The sequence below is a fragment of the Pteronotus mesoamericanus genome, unplaced genomic scaffold (assembly GCF_021234165.1).
Source record: "Pteronotus mesoamericanus isolate MK-2021 breed Mesoamerican mustached bat unplaced genomic scaffold, CSHL_Meso_final contig_84, whole genome shotgun sequence".
In the NCBI taxonomy this organism is placed as follows: Eukaryota; Metazoa; Chordata; class Mammalia; order Chiroptera; family Mormoopidae; genus Pteronotus; species Pteronotus mesoamericanus.
Window position 1 is genome coordinate 2,250,135 of NW_026555267.1, and position 22,689 is coordinate 2,272,823.

The following is a 22,689-nucleotide window of genomic DNA, read 5'->3' on the forward strand; positions in this document are numbered from 1 at the left end:
CTAACCATGACAAGCAGGATTTTTTTCAGAGGCTGAAATCTTGAACAGGGCATACCTATTCAAGGGTGAGCTTGGGGTTCAATTAAAAGTCTGACCCCAAAGCCCATACTCCTCCATGTACAGGGTTACTGCTTATTTTACTTGGAGACTTGAGGAAGCCCCTGTACTACCATAGAGCACTCTTACTTAGTTCTTAGCAGTTGCCAAGTAGTCTGGAGGGGGAATTGTGGAGCCTAGATGTCTGTCCCTGCTGGCGAAGTTGAGGTGAGACATGGATCAGATGCAGGGGTTTTCAGTTTCAAAGCAAGGTCCGTGCATTGTACGGAGCAATGATGTTCTCTGAATGGTCCTGGATCCTGTGAAGGGGCTTGTCCAGCTTGTGGCAGTATTTTCAGTGGGTGACATAGTACTCAGCCACAAAGGAAGCTTATGGGAGCCCAGGGAAGGGCATCAGCCAAGGGAAGTGACCCAGTAGAAAAGTTATTTGGGGCTGTTAATTTCTGGCTTAGAGTTCCCTCCAAAGCCTCACTTTTTGATTTATGCTCAAAATGGAAATACATTTTAAGCATCCAAAAAACCAAACTGGAAAACGGAGCAGTTGAGTTCTGAAAAGACTTGTTACCTTGTCCAAGAACAGAGTATGTACATGTACATTTTGGTGGCGGGGGAGGGGCTCGGGGGAGGGACAGTGGGAGTGAGGAGCGGGGTGTCTGAGTTTGTGTTGTGAACACACAAATTCCACCAACACCAGCTTCTGAGAGGGTGCTGTCTGCTGTGAACCCTGATAATTAAAAAAAGAAAAAGTTTTGTTTCTAAAGGTAGGAAAACAAATGAGATGACCCCTAGAGGGAGCTTGTAGCCTGAGGAGGTCTCTGGGCCAAGCGTTAACTGAAACTCGTTCTTGAAAGATAGAATTAGGGCTGTCCCTCTGGTCCACCCATTCCCCTCCCACTACCGCCTTGGCCTTCTCATCTGACCTCTCCATCCAGCCCCTGGGTTAGGTAAATAAAAAAAGTTCTAAACCACCTCTCTCACAGTGTTTCTCTACAAAGCATGGAACAATGAAAAAAATTTTTTAAATGGCCAAAGTCAAAGGCAGCTTCTCCAGGGAGTGACGGGCTAGCAGCAGAGCTTCCAGTCATGATTTCCTCGCCCTTCCCCCCATGGGTTAGCAGCCCATGTTCTCCCCCCACCCCCCAGCACACAGCAGATAAAGAACAAGGACCAAGTTTCTCCTCCACTGGGGCTGGGAATCTGAGGGGGCCCATGCTTCCCTGGGTGGCCCATTCTTCATGACTTGATAACTCCTCGCCCACCCAGAAGCCCTCAGAAGGGCATGATCCCTCCCCTTTACACTCACACCTTCACATCCCCTTGTATGTGGTTATTTGGTCATGCGTGTTATCTTTTGCTAGAATGTAAGCTCCTTGAAAGGTCCCAAAGGTTTCTGTACATCACCACCAGTTCCTAACCCAGGAGATGCTCCCTAAATGTGTTGAGTGAATGAATACAGGGGTTGTTTTAAACGCTCTCTCACTAGGGACCTGGACGGAATCTGACCCCAGAGCAGCTGCAAGCCAACATCACTCTTGCTAAAAGAGTTCAGTTATGTGAAGTTCTTCTCAAAGAACCTGAGTACCCAGACGGCAGTAGGGATGTGGATAAATAAAACAAGCACATGGCCCTCAAGCTCTCATATCCTATTCCACCATGTTTTTGCAACAAATTTCTCTTCCCTACTTGTGCCTGATATTAAAATGAGTTTGGGGTTGCTCAGTAAACAACCATTTACGGGACCATGCTGGGTATTCAGGGCAGAGAAAGTTGGCACAAATTGCATTTTAGAAAACTTCTCCTAAATCATCAAGCGTGTGTGTGTTTTTAAGATTTTATTTATTTACTTTTAGAGAGAGGGGAAGGGATGGAGAAAGAGAGGGAGAGAAATGGCAACGTGGGAGAGATACATCGATTGGTTGCTTCTCCCTCACATGCCCCCAATGGGGGACCTGGCCTGCAACCAAGGCCTGTGCCCTGACTGGGAATGGAACTGGAAACCTTTCATTTTGCAGGCCAGCACTCAGTCCACTGAGCCACACCAGCCAGGGTAGGTGTGGTTCTTTTATAAAGCCTTCCTATTGAGGTCAACCAAAGGAGCAGGATATGAATGGTTAAGGACCATGGACTTCGGAAACAGAATCCCACAGTTCAAATCCTAGCTCTGTGGGCTATAACTCTTTCAGAAGCTCCCTGCTTCCATTTCTTTATCTGTAAATGAGAAAAACAGCACAACCTTCAGATGGTTCTTAGGAAATAAGAGTAAGCTCAAATATGTAAGTGTTTAGAACAATATCTGGCACATAATAAACACTATGTAAGTATTATTATTGTGCTTCTGAGGTTAGTTGTTCCCTCTGGACTCCCTAAGACTTTGTGATAATATGAAAATTGTGGTCATTCAAATAGGCAGCACGCAAGGCATGGGCGCAGCACCCTGCCCTCCTTCAAAGCCTGGAAGAAAACACGCAGTCATCAGAAAAGTGTGGCATGTCTGGACAAGGGTGCTTGTGCCAGGCCTCTGCGTGTCAGCCCAGCCTCCGCCACGGGCAACTGCTCTCCAGGACAAGTGCCCCAAGGTAGTGCGCGCAGAGGTCCCTGCTTTACTGCTCCTTTCCCAGAACCCAAAGGAGGGCAGAGAAGGGAGGCAGACCCCAGCCCCTTTCTACCTGCTGTCTGACCCTTGTCCTCAGGCAGAGGCTCTGGGGGGAGAGGTGGTCTCGCCTGTGTCCCTCTACCCTTTTTCCACAGAACCCAAAAAGTTCTTTTAACTTTTGTGGTCCAGATGATTAACAAGAGTCTCCTGCCAAAAAATGTTTCTTCCTAAGTTGCAAAGAAAAATTTCCTTCCTTTCCTACAATCTTTTCTAAAATTTGGAAAGATGGAATTTTCTCAGGTAGAACAGTGTATAACAGTAGCCCATGTGACAACTGGGTTGTTCTCTGTCTTTAGTTAAAGGGTCTCTGGTGACACCTTAGAGGCTAGAAAGGCTTCCCAGGGGTTGCAGCTATCTTAGGCATTGGATCGAAGTGGTTTAGAGATCGCCGGCGTGTTTCCTGCAAATAGAGTTAGCAGAAAGTAAGTCACGGGGCCTCTACCAAACTTTAGAAAGGCAGGTAGTTTATAAAACAAGGAGTGTTCTTTTTGGGAACACTCTGAGGGGAGTTGGCAGACCTGAATAACCAGAGAACAGGCATGCTCATTACAAAACAAACCTAAGCCCAACCTGTAGCCTCACGAGAAATGAATCTGTGGATGGTGGAGGGGTGGCAAAGAAAAGCCCCCTGAAAGGAGTGCCTCCATTTAGTTCAAAACAGAGAAAGGAATGCACCTAAAACTACTGAATCTATGTCATAGGCCATCTGGGCTCTGGACTAAAACAGGCAACATTTGTACGGTCCTGTGAGCCCATTTCTTAAACCACACTGATCGGACTGTTTGGTATTCCCTCCTAGTATCCAGAGTTGAACCCATTTGTTAGGAACCCAACTGGAGTGATGTCGAGTCCGTGCTTGTCACGTTTCTTTCTAGCTGAAAGGAAGAGAGAATTGTTTTAAATCTGAATCTGTTTTTGCGGGGGTGGGGGGCAGCCTTCACGCTCCAAAGGAGGCTGCGCTGCATATCCCCCCAGCCCTCAACAGCACTACGGGAGGAAGAGGAAAGGAGAACTCAAGAGCTTAGAAGGGCATGCAGAAAACCAGCGTTTAAAAATAGCTGCAACCTGATGGTTGGGAAGGAAGTTTATGTTTGACTTTATCATTCGGGACCCCCCAAAAACCCCATAAAAGCAATGTCTAACTTGTTTCATCAATGTGGTTTTTCCACAATTATTTTTGAAACACTTGCGAAGTATATAGAGAGAAGGAATGCGACCTACAGTATACGCCAAGGTTTGTCTAAAAATATTTCACACCTGTTCTCTGTTCTGTACACTGGTCATATTTTATCAGTGAAGTAAAGTACTCATAATGCCAAACGAAATGTGTTTTTCCTTCCAAGTCCTCAATGTTTTCCCTTCTGTGAAGCAAACCTCCTCTTCTTTTCTACCTGCACTAAAATAAAGCCAGCACCATTATCCACGCCACATCTACCACCAGAGCTGCATTTTAACTACTCCTCTTCCTGAGTCAGTCTTGTTTAAATAGGAACAACCTTTTCAACACTTTTCACAACAGCACAGGCACTTTTAGCAAACATTTTTTGGCTGAGCCCAAAAGGAACATCAACTGGTACACTGGGTTTAAATAAATTTGATTGTATGCAAAAGAATGCTGAAACACTGGTTCCCTATCCACACCTCAAAACTAGAATTACAAACTCAGCAGTATTACTGAAATGTGAATAGGACAGCTTTTAGGATACTACTGTAGAATTTTTACTTCTGTGGTTGGTGCAAATGCTAGTCTGGACTACCAAATGTTGACATAATACAGTTACAGTCATTTACTTTTCTGAATTAACAAGGCAACACACGGGCAAAATTCTGAACTTCGGGCCTTCTAAATGCTGTATGCCCTTAACATGTTTCAGTAATTCAGTGACAACTGTGCAGAGCACAGTGAATAGTTCCCTGGAGAAGCACATTGACATCACTGTACCCATTCGCAGGCGGAGAAACCGAGCCTTCTCAGTCAGATGACGACAAGCTTAAGGAAGGAAGCTGGCCCGTAATCTCAAACAGCCTCTGGACACAAGCTGCCTCCTGGTTTCAAGTTTTCTTCTCAGGTTTGCCCAATAGGAAGCTGCTCTCAAAGCCCCACTCACAGATTACATGTATAAAGCAAGTCTTCTAAAATATAAATCTTTAAAAATATATATATAAACCTTCAAACTCAAATACTGAGAAATGGTTAGTAGTAGTTTATTATTTACAAGTCACGTACCCTTAATGACAAGACTTTTAGCCCAATCTAAACCTCCAAAAGCCCAACTAAGGGTTCATTAATATTTGGTCCAATTAAATTCTAACTAGCCCAAAGTCTAAATAGTAGGCATGTAGTTTAACAAGATTTAATCCACAGAGGAACTCCAGAAATTCTGAGCAATTTTTAAAATGGGTTTTTCCGGTTACTGTACAGTTTAAACATGTGCAAAACTAATAGCAACTTTAAAGGGGATGTAAGTTCATCCTGACAGTTTTTGTTTTAAATTTACTTTGATTTCTTCAAGAAAGGCTTTCAGATCCAGTTGGAAATAAGAGGTCATTTGTTTTCCTTAATATTTTAAAATAAAAGCAAGAAGACCATTTAGTACAGTATCTATACCTATAGAAATCATGTGTTACATAGATGTACCTTAATAGTTTTTTAAAGTAATTTAAATCATAGATAAGGCCGTTATCAATGTAAGTTAAAATAATTCATAGGTACTAGAAACACACTGTTAAAAACTATTTTGGTAACTTACTTGGTAAGGAATGTGTGAAAATAGCTACGGAAGGTCAAATGTTTATAATTTTACTTGAAAGTGTCCGGGCCACTAAATTACCAGTCCCTAGTCTGAGGGAGTCATCCTTTGGTTATAAAATGAGAGAAGTAATTTACACAATTAAGGAAATCAACAAAATTAGAGCACTGTTAATGATTTCTAAAAATACTTCCAGATAGCCTGTGATTATAGCTTATGGCCCCACCAGAGATATGAAGTGTCTCTCTCCAATTATCATGACTTCGGAGCATGGCTAAGCACCTTCCTCTAGGCTCTTCTCATTAACATTAACTCTCTTGTGAAGATTCTACAAGTCATGTGGCTAATATATCAAAAATGGTCGTATTCCACTGACTTCAAATCAGAGTAGTAACTGATCTGAGGGAACAAAGCACTGAGTTTAAGAGCCCTAACTCTGGAGCCAGGCTCTGTGAATTTGAATTCCAAGTCGGCTACTTATTGGCCATCAATTGTGGGCGAGTCAAAGCTGTGTCTCAGCCCCACTTCTGTAAACTGGGTTAGAAAGGTGCATGACACATAGTAAGTGCTACACGAGCATTTGGTAACTGAATGTTTTAAATAAAAAAATAAAAATAAAAATCTTTGGACTTTGACACAAGTGCCATACTAATTTCCCAAATGTATGCACACAGACATTGATCCGAGGTCCTTTAAACATGGATGTCTTCCTAACAAAACACAACAGCTGAAGGACTCTGATTTCAAGCGACCTCCTGGACCAAACGGATTAAGCATCAACTGATTGGTGCACTAAACATAAACGCGTTCCATTCAGCAACGGCAGCTTTACGTACTTGTCTTCTAATAAGCCTGTTTGCTGATCTGATCTTGCATGAGAGTTGTAATCCTGCTTCTGACAAACTCACGCATTCTAGTCAAGTGAGGATATATATTTGATGTGCCATGGTTATAATTATTTTCTGTTTGTGTAGGGAAAGGGTGTGGAGGAAGCTTTCCAAGTAGCATTTTACTTTATTAGCTTAAGTATGTCCAGAGAGATACTTTTTCTATCTGTTAGTGATATTTTACAATAACCTAAGTCCCAAAGATTTGCTAGATTCACATTCTCAATTAAAATGCACATAAGACAACTACATGAGAGTGAAATCAACACCAACACACATTAGAAAAACATTTTAAACTCAGGGCACCCTTAGTTTCACCTTCGCAATCTAAGAGGTGTAGTAAATAACTGTCATTATCTTTAATGGGCATTTTGACTGAAGGCCTACCATTTGCCATCCCATAGACATTACAGCTGTTCAAAGGGGATTTAACAATACCTGCGATTTTAGAAAAGGTGGGCAGTAAAGGAATACTCTAAACCCTGAACTACTTTTAGGTATCATCTTCTTCACTCATTGACGAGCCATGCGATCTATCAGGCAGCATTTTGGACACCAGGATAAGGCCACTCTGAAGTTGCTACAGTATCTATAGTTGTAGCAGTCAAAGAGATAGGCAAGACCTGGTAAGATGCAACTCATCAAACTATCAACCAAGTCTCCACACAGAGTCAAAAGCATGATGGCACAGTGGGAAGAAAAAGATTTGGGACTAAGGTGTCAGCTTTTCTAAGGTGTGCTAGACAAAGCATCTTTAAAAAATTTCCATTCCTAATGAGCAAAAAGGACATGAAAACACAGCCTTTGTTCATTCTTTAAAAAAAAAAAAAAGTCATAAAATCGTCAAGGACACCAAGTTCAAATCAAATGATTGTTTTATTGAAACCAATCAAGATAAAAATTTTAGTCCTTTTCAAGCACCCAATGAACATTTTGGACTGGCCAAAAAGTGTGTTTAGTTTTTTTCTGCAAAATAAAAGACATGTTTTTCATTTTCACCAATAACTTTATTGATTTGGACATTTTGAGTATGTCGGCTCTCTCCCACGATTGGCTTCTAGTGGGTCTAGAGGTCAGGGATGCTGCTAAATAAACATCTCCCAATGCATAAGGCTGTGCCACAGCTAAGAATAATTTGGCCAAAATGTCAATAGTACCGAGAAACTTCACAAACCACTTTTGACAGGTTTGATCAGTCACAGCACCTTCTCCATACGCTGCACAAGTCTTTGTGTTCCACTTGTGTTCTTACCTCTCTTGAAATAAAGCATAATATGCCAAAAATGTTGCCTATTTTCTTCTTTCTTCATTAAAATGGCTGCACGAAATTCACCAATTTTGATGTTTATTTTTATTTTTTTACTTTTTAAAAAGATTTTATTTTTTAGGGAGAGCAGGGAGGGAAACATCAATGTGTGGTTGTCTGTAGAGCGCCCCCTACTGGGGATCTGGCCCACAAACCAGGCATGTGCCCTGGCTAGGAATTGAACTGGCAACACTCTGGTTTGCAGTCCAGCACTCAATCCACTGGACCACACCAGCCAGGGTACTTTTTTAAAAAAATGATGCTGATATGACAGCTGTCACAATACAATCTACCAAAATTGTTTCAGATCAAGTTAAAGACAACTAAGCACTATTAGAGCCATCATATGGAAAAAACATCATGGACTTTTTGGCCAACTCAGTATGTACCAGTATGAAATTTCCCTAAGATTTTTTTGTCAATACATCTCTAACATCTGATATTCACATAAAATATCTATTATTTAAAATAAATATATATACTCCAGATTGTTATGAAATCTATTGCATATCTACTGACCAGCTGCCTTGTTCTGATTTTCAGGAAAGAAAATGTTAACTTCTGCCTTTCTTCATTTATAGAAAGGCAGTTCTCTTCCAAGTTAACTACGATAACTTCAACCAAAAGTCTCTAACAGAAAATAGTGCTTAAAACCATTATCCTGATTGTTCTTTTATAGTTATTCAAATTTCGTAATCACAGAAGCACATAACTGATAGCGCTGGCAGACCAGATCGCTACCGATTCCACTGTCCCAATACTTCTTCATAGCCTCATTCTGTCCACTAAAGGACAAAGGCCTCACCATGGAGCTGGCAGAACAGCTTAGCTGTTATTTTCAGTGCTTGTTTGCTTAAAACTTTTTATTGCTCTCAACTGCATGGGTAACAAACAAAAGGTTTTTGTAGCCTGGTGTCCAAAAAACTCCTTTGATACTAAATGTATTTCGCTAGTAACCCAGACAATGCTGGTTTCTTACTATAAAAGCACAGAAAACATTATTTTTCTTCCAAGACAATTGTGTCAACACTGTATCAATAGACAATTAAACACTGAAATTACTCATCATTTAAATAGTCTCTCCCAACTCATCAGTTTTAAAAAACTCCATCCTTAACAAGCCACTACAATTTGACACACTATGGATGGCTAACCTTTGGCCCCCTCCGACCCTTCCCAAACCAGAAGGCTGGCTATCCAATTTGCAACGACAAAAAATGCACACTTCTTTTGCAGGATAAATGCACACACATATTAACATTTAGCAGTCTGTCCAATCCTGAATAAATTTTGATCATAAATTCTCCAACTACATATGATGCATTAAGTAAAAGGATTAGTAAACAGATCTAAATCTTTTTGAAGAGCTAGCTCAGCTGCTCCGTCCAAGCAAATTTTACAGACTCAGAAACAGAAAACTGATCCAATAGTCTATCTCCACAGACATTTCAAAACAAAATCCTCTCAAGAGTACATGAAAGAATTTCATTTTATCACCTGACTCTCCTAGATGTCAGCATAACACCACATTTTAAACCTTGCTATAAAATCGGGATGACTAGTCCTAGTATAACCATCCGTATCAGGGGGAGACAGACATGGACTGAAGAGAGTTGCTGAAAAGTAAAAGCTGTCCCAAGCATTGGTTAGGCTATGGAGTTTTGATAGGACAACTTTTTAGGCAGCAAACTACTATCTGGTGCACTTGCTTTTCCATTATTCCTTTGTGATTCAGTCAGTCATTAATGATTTCTGCATCATTAGCATTGACAACATCCTAACTCCAGAGATCTTTGGCAAAGCATAAAAGACCACAAAAAAAGCTTTTAATTTTAAAGAATTTTAATACAAACTTAATATAAACTATTTCAGTCCCTCTTAACATGTAAGACACTGACTCAAAATACTTTATACCATTTTTTCAAGTATTGCACAATATAGGTACAAAATTAATATTTACGATTACATTTTCTTCCATAATATATAGCAAAAATTTTAAACCTTTAACAGAAAATACATTTTTTGAAAAAGCAAGTATTCGTACATTTTAATTCCACCACTAAAGGAATATCCTGTACACAATTTTTAGAATAGTTGATGTCTTTAAGATGGATACTTTACAATTTCAGTAAAAAAAATACAACATGAAGCTGCTGCTGTCACAGATCACTGTAGTAAAAAGATATAAATGCCATACCATGTCGTAGAAACAATATATATATCCTCTGATATTTTACAAACTTTGTACTAAATTAAATTATACAATTAGAAAAGACCAATAAACCCACTTATTAGTGCCAATTTTTTATAAAAAAAAAAAAAATCAGCCATGTCCTTGCTATATCTTAAATACTGTAATAGGCCATATCTGAGAGTATACTTTAAAATATACAGTCAGTATAAAATAACTTTGTGCTTGGTTGGCAAATGAAAAATGATGCATGTTTTATTTTTGTAACCAAGCTTGAATGTATCCTTACTATAAGCTTAAAAAAAAAAAAAAAAAATCTCAAGGAGGTTTAAAAAATTCCTCCTTGGGCCCGAGCATTTTAACTTGTACTTTTAACTTGTACGATACATTTTTTTTTCTTTTTTTAGTTTTTTAGTTAGCCATAACAGGCTGGAATTGCTGGTTAGAATACTGCATGTTATTTAAGCTAAAATTCAAGCCATCTACAAAAGACTTCTCATTGAGGCCTCCATAGGCCGCAAACACATCAAAGGCATTACTGTACTGAAGAGGACTGAGGTTAAGGGGGCTGTCACCTGGGAACATTCCATTGGTACTACTACCTTGACCCTGCATATTAGGAAAAATAAATTCCTTGGCATTAGGAGAAAGAGCAGAGGTTTTCTGCTGTTGCTGCTGCTGTGGTGGTGGCGGCGGCGGCTGGGACGGCGGCTGCTGCGGCTGCGGCTGCGGCTGCTGCTGGCTACCCAGGCCGAGCCCATACAGAGAGTGCACTGAGGAAGAGATGGCTTTCTGCTTCAAGAGGTCATTCACATTCAAGCCAAGGTTGATAGGAGAAGTACGTGCAACCTTGTTGCTGCGGCCACTATTCTTCATTTTGGTAGAGCCAAACTTGGTGGCAGCAAAAGTGGCAGTGGTAAAGGTTAAAGGCTGAGTGGATCGGGGCATGAAAGTAGGGCTTACAGCAGCAGAGTGACCAAAGGGAGGCGATGGAGAGCTGGACACTGATGAGGCTGGGTCACTTATGGGCATAAAAACCTGGGCCTCTGGGTTAAAGCTGTTTTTGATCTCTTTATCCAACTCACATCCGTTTTCATTATTATCATCCACATAAAGCACCTTCACTGGTCCCTTTTCACCAATTTGGTAGGAAACCTCAAACGGGTCGATCCAAACACTAAGATCCTGCGGCAGATTGCCACGAACATCATCAATGTCCAAACCACTCTCTTTGGATGCTTGTTCAATCACTGGGTCCACTTTCTCCCCTACGTGTATACATCTAAACCCTGATCCTTTGTATGGCTTTTCAGGATACCAGTGCCCTTCATATTTCTTCTTAAGAAGTCTTTCAAGCTCTTCACCAAAAATGTTGACGCGTCTCCTGGGAAGCTTATTGTACAAATATGAAATAATAAAATTTAGTGCTACTTGGATTTCAAGCTGCATAGCTGCTATGCCACAAAATTAGATTTGTGTTTCAACTTCCCCACACACACACCGAAAAAAAGTGTTCAGTTTGTGGCAGAGAAACAAGTTTTCATTCAAAGTGCTGGTATTAGTAGATTATCCTTCACCTTGAGTGGTCTTGTTCCTTAAAGAAAACAAAACAAAAGCAAACATGTACAAATAAGAAAAATGTAAGTCCCACAGCCTGTTTTTACCCCTAAAATAGTTTCACTTTTGAAAAAGTATAACAGGCTACGAAGTTTGAAAAAATATAATCAGGAAAAAATAAAAGAATTTACAATAGAAAATTATTTATTAAAGATCATGGGAAAACAGAATTTACAGTTAAAACAATACTTTTAACCCTATAATTTTGTTTCTGAATAGAGTTCTAAGAATAAAAATATCTCCAGAATATGTGGTGTACTCCCCTTCTTTTTCTTCCCTCAATTCTCCTAAGAATATTTACTGAAAACTATACTCAGCATACCCATCCACCTACTTCCACACTCGGTTATGCCAGTTTTAGAAGTTGGTGGTATTTCTAGTCATTATTTTAAAAGTAAATTCTGTATTTCAGTTCATTTTAGATGTATACTGTATTGCCTAAATCTCCTTTATTGTTACATATTTAAAAATTTAAGTTAGGAAGATTATTTTAATTTCCAAAGTACATTATTCTAAAAATAAAGGTACTAAATTCTAAGTGAATTGCCATTCTAGTGAATGATAACGACGAACCAAATTATCCTATACAGTTGAGGTCGTACATACACTAAGGGAACACAATTGAGCTTCTTTGTGCTTTTTCTTTTCAATGAATATTTTTCTAAATATGGAAATACCTCTTCAACAGCAAGTACAACAAAAGCAACGATTCATTTCAAAACTCTATTTATTAGTCTGTTTAATGGGCAGGGTTTGGAGTTTTATTCTGATATTCAAAACCACCTCCCTCCCTCACCATAAGAGAGCAGCCGGAGAGTCCTGTACGATAAGGTCGACCTTTAAACGTTTGCTGGATCAGCACTGGGTGGGGATAAGAAAAGATCAAGGGCAAACAGAAGATATTTGCAAAGGAGATCTATTTGTACACTGAAGTTGATTTAAAAGGACATTTAAAAATCAAGCTGGTAGTCAAACATCTGTTCCATTTTCCATATTCGTGGTGACAAAGGGAAAACACTCCCCGGCTACCCCCAAACTACAAACACTTCCCATGCCAAAAGCCTGAGTGCCGGCGAAGGCAGCTGATTAAGCCAAATTGCTTGAAGGTGCAGGCAAGCGAAATTCAGGCTCGGTAGAAGGGAGTTTCAAAGGAACGCCTTAAGACAGGAGTGTGAAGAATTACATAAACAGCCAGTTGGGTCTCATTAGATTTCTGCTCACAGCCCTCGGAACCGGAGCGCTACAGCAGCAGCAGAGGCAAGAGGAGGATGGGGAGGAGGAAGAGAGTACAAGTCTCCTCGGAGGTGGGGGAGGGGAGGGGAGGGGAGAGAAGAAGGGCGACGAGAAATGGAAAAGCAACCACTTGGGGCCGGGCACCGGGGCAGGTCGGGGCGCCGGCCGCCCCGGGTCAGCTGCTCCCTTCCCCCCACCGTAACCGGACCCGCTGTTCCCCGCCCCGAGGCTCCTGGTACCCAGCCAGAGCCCGGGGAGCCCGGGTTCCTCAGCACCATTTCGGCACCGGCAGCCACGGGTCCGCGGATCCCAGCGTTACCCTCGAGCTCGCCGCTCCTTCCGGGCTCCCCAACCCCCGATCGCCGTGAGCTCGCCTCGGGCTGCCCTTCCCCGGTCTCCCGGTCACCTCGGCCGAGCGCGACGCGCCCGCCCGCCCTGCCTCCGGCTCCCCGGCGCGCCAGGGTCCCTCGAAGCCACCTCTGGCCCGGCGTCTAGAGCCGCTCCCCTCCGCCGCCGCCGAGCCCCCAGAGGGCCCGGTGCTCGACGCCGCTGCAACCCCTCCTCCTCCTGACCCCGCCCGCCGCCCCCAGATACTTACGGGCTACTTCGAGGCTGCTTCCACCACAAACCTAGCCGCTGGGTGGGGGAGAAGGGGCGTCAGGGCGGGGGCACAGGAGGCTCGGCGGCGGCGAGCTGGCTGAGTGCACGACGGTGTGGCTGGGCGGAAAGCGCGGAGCACAGGGGTCTCGGTGCTAGCCTCAGAAAGTCGCCCCTCCGACTCGGGGTGGCAAGGACGGGGTCAAGCGATCGCGCTCACTTCTCTACACGGCCCGGTGCCCGGCCCAGCATCCCCGTAGTGCACCCACAACACGCCGGGCCAGAGCTTCGCTCTTTCTGCTGCGGCGCGCGCCCCACCTCTCATTTTATATCCTCTTCCCCGCCCCCCCATCCTCTCCCATAGGGGTGCGCGCGCGCCCTTTCGCGTCACACAGCTCTGGGCGGTGTAACCAATCCTCGCCTTCCCACCCTCTCACCGGACCCTTGCCGGCTGGCTCCGCCCCTGCCCGGCCCCCCGACGCCATTGGCCAAATCTCTCCTGCCCGGTTCTGACGGATGGCGTAGGGCCGGAGTGAGCAAGGCCACACCCCTCGGGCTCCAGGATGGCCAATGGTCAGGCGATCTGATGTCTTTCTGGGAGGGATTAAGAAAAAAGTTGGAAAGAGATTGGGGGAGAGACGTGCCAGTGAGGGTGACAGGTGGGGTGAGGCGGCTGACTCTCGGTTTAGGCGGAGAGCGCTGGGGAGAAGGGGGAGGGGAGGGAAGCAGGTGGCAGAGCGCAGGGGGACATTAGGGAGAAGAGTCCAAGGCCCCGAGAGGGAGGGAAGAGTTTACAGAAAGTGCCCTGTCCAAGTGGGACTGTGGCTGAGGAAAATCCCACTCGTGGACAAGCTACCAAGTCGGCCTCCAGCGCACCCAGGAGAACCTAGAGAAAGGGCAAACTGTGACAGGGACTCGTGCACCCGATTAATTGAATATTAATCACCTCAGGGGCCTAAGCCAACTGCCACCCAGACAGTGACAAGTACAGAACCCAAAGCTGCCGTGTCAGGCTGGGGGTGGGGAAGGGGGACTAGCAGGCCACACCTCCCGCCCAGGTGACAGTTTAACTGCCTCTGCATCTCACATCAGACCCCCCTGTGCGACCCAGCAGCAACTCGGATGTAGGGGTGGTGTGAGACTGTAAGAAGAACCGCATTTTATTCCAAATGTCCCAATCCAGGCCTCCGTGCCAAACTGCGAACGAATCTGTACATGCGTATATTTCAAGTACCTACTTGAACACAAACACATAATAAACACAGTGCCTTTCTGTAATGTGTGCGTTTCAGATAATTTTCAGTTGAAATATGTCTGGATGAATAGGAGGGGAAGAGAGAGAGAGATTCAAGGGGGGAGGGTGAGCCTTTTTCACAACCTGCAGCAGAGAAATACACGAAGTTGACGTTGGGAGTGGAACCGAGAGTCCCTCTGGGCTAAAAATATTACAGGTAGCAACCACGCCTGATTGGCCACGCGTCTCCCTTAGCAACCAGGCGATTGGCTGTCTGGTGTCCTGGAGACCGACGTCAAACTCACACAGCGAAAAGGGGAGAGAAAGTGGAGGGGGAGGGAAGGGTGAGAGGAGGAGAAGAGGAGCAATGAATGAAACGCCCAAAGCCTAAGCTTCCCTTCTTCCTCTCCTCTGAGCTCAAGGAGAGATTCCAGGAAAAACACCAGTTGGGGCGCCGCCTTCCCCTCAAAACTGTGGGGCCTGCATTCTCAACCTGTTTTAGGAAGTTAAACTGAAACTCAGCGAGGAGTGGGGTGTCCGCGGAGCCCGTTGTGTAGACCACCGAGGGTACAAACCCGCTTTACGTGTTAGGCCCAGAATCATTGCGCTTTATGGACTCAAAATCTGGATTGTAGCCCTTTTCTCCGCCCTGACTCTCGTGTCCTTCTGCCATCTCTCCTCCCCTTTTAGAAGGAACCGAATTGAAAAAGGATCTTTCTGAAGTCCCGAAGTGTGTGAGCGGGGGAGGGAAGAAGGGTGTGTGGAATGAGACGAGGGTGGGGGTGGTCAGGTGACCGATTTCATGTTTATTGCACAGATTCCTAAAACTCAGGCAGCGTTTTTTAAGGACACAGAAGTTAAACTCGATGACTTTATATTCTGATTTTTTCGTGTTTGGACTTCTTTAATAGTTGTAAACAAGGAAGAGTGGGATTTGATTGTGAGATTGTGGAAGTATTTTTGAATTTAAACACTCCTTTTCCTCTGCATCAAAGTATTTTATAATATATCGTTCATTGTTTTCTTATTTTGCCCATTTATATTTTCTGATTGTTGTCTATAATGAACATTAATTCCATCTGGTATAAAGAATGAAGTACTTTTAATTTTATAATTAGTTGAGCACAGAAATCGCAAGAAACTAGGTAGGATATTTTGAGAATAGCTTACCAGGAGAAACACTTGATTTTTTTTATGTGCTCCAGAGCATAATTTCTCTTACCATTAAGCAAATATTTCTGCACCAAACATCCAGAATTCCAGGACCATGTGCCAGGCCATGTGTCTTGCTTTGTAATTTGGAAAACACATCACTATAATTAGAGGAGCATATTAGGCTCTGCTGAGATTAAAATGTCTAACTAAAGATAGATGAATTGTAATTTTGTCAAACTTATCTATAATTTTCAAGAATTCTCTAAAGAGAAGGCACAAATTCTCTTTTCTGAATGCCCCCTGGGATCTATAATCCCAGGTTTAAAATTTAAGAGCAGTCATCTGGTGGGTACTCATTAAATACAAATGGCAGTAAATAGAATTTTTAGATCAGAAATTTAGGTGTCAGAAATGTATGAGTTGTCACTGTTCAGCCCCAGCATATGAGAGGGTTTCAAACAAAATATAAATATAAACACACACACACACATTGAGACCCTATAGTATACTGGAGAAAGTACCCAAGAGCAGGTATTGGCACATCTGAATTTCACCTGTTTCTATCACTTTCAGTTCTCTCCTCTATAAAAAGTGTTGGATTAAATAATCTCTTTCAATTAAGAAATTCACATTTAAAACTCAATGTTCCTAAAGTAGGTAATATAGTCCTTTTTCAAATATAGGGTACAAATAAAAGGGAAACCAGATGCGTGGCCTTCCAACATTGCCAGTCAGAGTATAAAATTCCCTTTATTCAAGCTTTCCACCTCAAAGGACTCCCTCCCCTCCCCCCACCCCAAATATGGCTTATTACTATTTAACATTTACTTTGGAACTGTGTGGGACTGCTAAATGGTTACTTAGATTTTTGGAGAAAAAAGAGAATTTGATATTAGCCCCCAGGTGGTGTCACAATCAACAGATATTTCTTTCTCTGGGCAAGTGACAGTCACTGGAAATGTCAGCCCTTTCCTTTCACGTCCTTGCACTCCACACAATTCCTAGAGCAGTGTTTTACATTAAAGGTGATGGTTGTTTGGTAAGGGAGTAAGTTCCAATATCATTGGAAATTACAATTCCTTAAAGTGCCCTGAATTATTACCTCATCCACATATACAAACACATCCCACGTGGTATCTGAAAGAAATATGTCCTAAACTTTCTAATTCTCATTCTGTTTTCTGAGACAGGCTTACAGGATAATCACCATCACATGATGTGTATTTACTAAGGCTCATTTCATTTCTAAGGAATCAATCTTTTACCTTTATTTGAAACTTAGGCAACATCCAAATTAATGTTGTTCTTATCACTCTTGTTATCCATTTCTTTTAGGCATAAACCAAAGCATGCACATTTTACACACTGTTAAAAGGAACACTTGCAAACTAATCACTGAGTTATCAAAATCCAAGTAAACCAATTCTTCCCTAAATATTTCTCAAAGGAAGGCACACACTTATGACTGAGTAAACCTCAATGTGGTTTCCTGTGGCTTCTCATATGGGTTAGTAAAGGACAGCCATATAGTCTCCAAAAGAAACAGGAAGACAGACTTTGCAATTAAAAGATAACTAAATATAGTAAACAAACCCATTTATCTTTGGAACAGGCAATTCACCTTGGTCTGATAGAATGCCTCCTTATAAGGAGTTCAATCCCTATTATCCCGATGAACAAAAACCCAACCCAAATCTTGAAATTTCTTTTCATTGGCCAAGGATGAGGATTCTGATCTCAGCTGGAGATGACAGTTGCAGATTCTAGGAGTGATACAGAGTTCACAATATTCTAAGTCCAAAGAACAATAAAGTCTCTGTGAGTGAATGTTATTAGAGTGCTTTAAACATATGAATTCTAGATTTCATCTATTGCACACTATGTTAAGGAAAATGGAAAGGCCTCTATTGTAATGATACATAAATTTAAAGCATACAGTACAGCTCTTATTATGCAGCTCTTCTTACTAAAGTAGAGTTAGAACATATATAAAAAATTCTATTTTATAAAATAGACACATTGTCCTGCAATTCTGAAGATATATATATATATCTCTTCATATATAAATCTAGAGAGAAATATAGAGAGAACGAGAATACATACAGGATAGATATACAGAGATATAGATATATAAGTATAAAGATACATGTCCATTGTAGCAGCCACTGTGGCTAGCTCACCTAATTCCCATGCCCCATTTTCTTCGCCCCCGTCTTCATGACTGAAGAGCCTATAAAAGCTAAATGCATATTTTCCCAGTTTTCATTGCAGTAGGGGTGGCATTGTGACACTATTCTGCCAATGAGACATAAACAGAAGTCAGTTTGGATGGTTTCTGAGAAAGCTTTGCTTTTCTTACCAAAGGAGTTTGTTCCAGTTACTATAAGTTGCACAACAAACTAACTAAAACTTAGTGGCATAAAACACCCACAGGGGGATGGGTGGCTTTTCTCTGCTCCACAATGTCTAGAGCTTTAGCTGGGAAGACTCAAACACCCAAGAATCTTCTGAAGCAGATTTGTCAAGTAGAAAGTTCTCCAATAATGAAAACATGCTATTTCAGTGCTGTCCAATGTGATAGCCACTAGCCACATGTGGCTCTTGAGCACTTTGACATGTGGCCAGTGTGACTGGGACTTAGGATCTGAAGTGTTTCTTTAATTAAGTTTTGATTATACATAAATTTAAATAACTACATGTGGCCATCGGCTCCTAAGTTGGGCTGCAGGGATCCGGAGGCTTTTCACCCCCTTGTCTAGAACCTGGGCTACGATGACTCAGAGGCTGGACTCAGTTGGCACTGTCAGGTGGAGCATCTACCCGTGGCCTCTGAACACTCCCTGTGGCTTGGGTTTCTGGAAGCACAGTAGCTGGTTCTGAGAGGAGGCAATCCAAGAGGGTGTTTCTGGAGAGTGAATATTCTAAGAGAGCCGTGGGGAAGCAGGCTCCCAAGTCACAAAGCACCACTTCACCTCATTCTACTGGTCGAAGTAATCATAAATCCGTCTAGAGGAAAGCACAGAGACCTCCCCGCCCCCACCTGGCAAGGGAGCCGCGTCAAAGAATTAGGGATCATTTTTGAAAAGCACCGCTGGAACACTTCCACCCCTTCCCTGCCTTAACATGGGTCTGATGGCAGGAACGGCAGCAGCCTTCTTTCTAACTGTAAGAGAAGACAAGATAGTCACAGGGGCAAGGGCTATAACCAAAAGTAGTAACTGTCTAGGTCTAGTTTTCTTTTTAAACCACATTAAGTACTGCGTGACTTACAGCTGAATGTATTCCCAACAAAAACACAGTGTATACCTTTTAAGGAAACCTGAACTTGATTCTTAAGAAATCAAAATACATTTTTTTCTGATCTAAAATATGAGGGCTTCTTCTTCATTATAAAACTTGGAAATGCTCATTGTTGAAAATTTGGAAAACAGAAACAAAGAAGAAAATAGCAATAATCTTTAATTTCACCCTGCAGCGATAACCATTGTAAGCAAATGCTCCATTTCTTTCTGAAGGGGTTTCTACAGTATATGTAGTTTTGTATCCTGCAGTCCATTTAGCATTACATGATTCCTATTTTCACTTGACACTGAGCATTATCATAATTTTCATTTTTAAGGACTGCATTCCATGATTTAGAATAATTTAATAGTTGCTCAGAATGTAGGTTGTTGAAAATTTTTCTACATTAAAACAATAACATTTAACAAACATTTTAATACATATCTTTAACTCCATCTCTGCTTAATTCCTTGGGATACTGAAATTACCCAGTCAAAAGAAGGGGTTTTTTTGTTTTGTTTTGTTTTTTAAAGCTCTTAATACTTAACGATGATTCATTTTCCAGGAAGATTGTACTGTTTTACACTCCCAGTGCATAATCCTGCCTGCCTATATCCTAACCATGTGGTCCACTAAGATGTCTTTTCTATTCTTGGCTAATTTGATAAGTAAAATGGCATCTTTTTGTTGTTTTAATTTGCATTTCTTTGATTATATGGAGAATGAGCATGTTTCCACATATTTACCAGCTCCTTCTATTACCCTTTCAATGAATTTTCTATCCACCCGTTTTCTCCATATTCCTATTAGAGATCTTTGTGTTTTTCTCTTCAATTCATGTGAGTGTCTTGCAGACTATGTGCCAGATATGTGGCTGAACATGATTCTGATCTAAACTTTCACTCTAGAACATGTTCAATTGTTTTATATCTGGCGGAAATTTCATTGAACTCAAATAATATAATACGTGAAATTGCTTTAAACCATAAACTGTTGTTAACACTCTCTTCTCTCATATTGCGTCCCCCACCCTGTCATTTTCATCTTCAAAATGTCTCTCAGGCCCTGGCTGGCGGGGCTCAGTGCATTGAGCACCAGACTACAAACCAAAGGGTCGCCAGTTTGATTCCCAGTCAGGGCACGTGCCTGGGTTGCAGGCCAGGTCCCCAGCTGAGCGTGTGTAACCAATCAATGCATCTCTGGCACATTGCTGTTTCTCCCCCTCTCTTTCTCCCTCCCTTCCCCTCTCTCTAAAAGTAAACAAGTAAAATCTTTTAAAAATAAAATCTGATCAAGATTTCAAATAAAATGTCTCTCACAATTTCATGTCTTAGTATTTTAGAGTGTTACTTAATTCTTAGGTTATCTAACTTTCCATGTGTTCATATTCTATGTCTTATGTTGGACTGATTACAAGTTTTTTAGGCCAGGAATCATATTACACACTTTTGCTCTCTGCACATGAGCTCTATAGTGCCCTGCAGTCAATCAATATTTACTGATTGATGGCTTTACTCTGTAGTTGCGTAATCCACTGAAAGAGCACAGAAATTTGAGAAGGGAAAAAAATACAGTAAAGATGAAATAAAATAAAGAAAGAAAGAAATTTGAGGAAGGATAAGTGGTTCAGAGAGGCTAGTGTACAGGTTCAGAAGGTGAGACCCCAGAGAGGGGGCTGTGTAGGTAGAAGCCAGATTACTGGGGACCTTGGGTTAGGAAGCTGAGAGTGTGTGGAGTGATTTTTCAGTAGGGAAATGACATTATTGGGATTCTCTTGGGAACATATTTTATCTAGCGCTGCGTCACAGAGCCTAGTACAGCGCCTGCCACCCAGGAATTGTCCTGTCAGTGTGTTCAATGGCATTTATCGCTCAGGAGAGTATTCTTCAACGGTGTGGTTACTCTGAAGGTGAAATACTTTGTTTCTTAGGGCGGAACTAGATCCTGCCTGCAGACCACTATTTCCATCTGCCTTGGAACAAAAGAAAAGGCAACAAGGAAGGTATAAGTCAGAAGCTTTGGTTCTAGAAAACCTAAAAACTTTCTGTGGAAAATTCTACTGGGGCTCCAAGAAGATTGGGTTTTTTCTACCTCTACCATTCCTGCCTGTGCTAGGTGTTTGCTGTTACTTTAGGCAACATCCATTCCCCTTTTTCCAGGCGACAGTCCCGATATTTGTTTGAGCATCCATCTCTCTCTCTCTCTCTCTCTCTCTCCCCACCCCGAGTCTCCATCCGTTGCTTCCTTTGGGACCTGGTACCTAGGCTGAAGACGACTAGAATACGGCATTCTCCTGGCCACTATGATGAGTTCAGGGATGGCCCCTGACCTAGTTAGGCCTACCAGAGCCAACGACTCTCAATTCTGGGACTTCTGTTTGTAGTATTGGGGATTAGGACTCTTTCCTGTAAAATAACAAACCTGGAAGCCTCCGTTGCTGAGGCTCCTGGGGCCATCTTAGTGCCATGGGGAGAGAGCCTGTTGGAAGACGCAGCTAACCCAGCTAAAACGGAGGGGAAAACCAAGTCCTACATTGCCTCTACCTGGACTTTTTAGCTACAGAATGTCTAAGCTCAGGTCCCCAAAATAGCAGAGCCTGAGCAATGGGCTTTGTGCTATCACTATCATGGGGGTGAAATCCCAGGATTCAGGAGCAAGGGATGAAGGGAATAAAACAGCAAAGGAGGGAGAACCAATCCAATTTTGCATTACTGAGCTCCCTGCTGCAAAGAATAATTGTTTGATCCCTCAGGCCAGTCCTCCAAGAGGCACTGAAATTGCATCCCAGGAGAATCTACTGGTTCCTGTCTTCCACTGGTCCAAGGATTCATATCATGAGATGCTAACTCTCCCACACTTTTGGGTTTCAGGTTTTGGAAGACAAGTAGGGTCCTGCACCTCAGTGTCAACGGGGGAGTCCTGAGGCAGGAAGCAAGCGACAGGGTGTGAGGTGAGGAGCTGAATATTTGTGCCCGTGTGAAGTTAGTTGGAGCCTGCACAGATCTGGTCCCAGCAGTGGCAGCTAGAAAAAGAGAAGGTGAGGCCAGAGAACTTGAACTAGTGCCTAACAGGTATCAGGTACTCATGAGCTAATAATAAGTTCCTTTTTGGCTCAAGCCAGCTGGGGCTAGGTTTGTAGACAGGCCATGTTGTGCCCGCTCCCTGAACTGCTGTAGCACTCAGTGTCTGGGCCACGCATGTTGGCATGAAAGTATTTGCTGCTTTTTTAGTTACTTACCCATACTGCACTGGTGTATGTCCTGTGTCTCCAAGAGGTCTACATTGCTATGTAAGCAGAGCAGCTTCTACTGTCTTGTGTCCTAATACAGTCCTCTCTTGGTATCCCTGAGGCGTTGGTTCCGGTACCCTCCTCAGATACCAAAATCCCCGGATGCTCAAGTCTCTTATATAAAATAGCATAATATTTCCATATATCTTATGCCCATCCGCCTGTAGAGCTTAAATAATCTCCAGATTATTTCTAATATCTAATACAATGTAAATAGTTATACTATGTTGTTTACAATAATGACAGAAAAAAGTCTGTACATGTTTGGTACAGACAACCATGGTAGGCCTAACTACACAGTACACTTCAGGAATAACATAACTTTATTTTTCAGATATTTTTAATCTGCTACTGGTTAAATCTGTGAATGCAAAACCTGCTGCTATGGAGGGCCGGCTGCACTTGCCTCAACTGACTTTTCAAGTTTCATAAAATTCA

At 42.4% G+C, this 22,689-nt stretch overlaps 1 protein-coding gene across 1 annotated transcript; it reads right to left on the reverse strand.

The window, feature by feature from the left end:
• Positions 1 to 9,477: 9,477 nt before the first annotated feature.
• TOB1 (transducer of ERBB2, 1) lies at positions 9,478 to 13,589 on the reverse strand. Its single transcript, XM_054585410.1, has 2 exons — positions 13,293 to 13,589; positions 9,478 to 11,438 (listed from the first exon to the last, which is right to left on the reverse strand). Exon 2 carries the CDS (start codon positions 11,291 to 11,293, stop codon positions 10,256 to 10,258), a length of 1,038 nt encoding a protein of 345 aa, XP_054441385.1. The 5' UTR covers positions 11,294 to 11,438; positions 13,293 to 13,589; the 3' UTR covers positions 9,478 to 10,255.
• Positions 13,590 to 22,689: the final 9,100 nt, after the last annotated feature.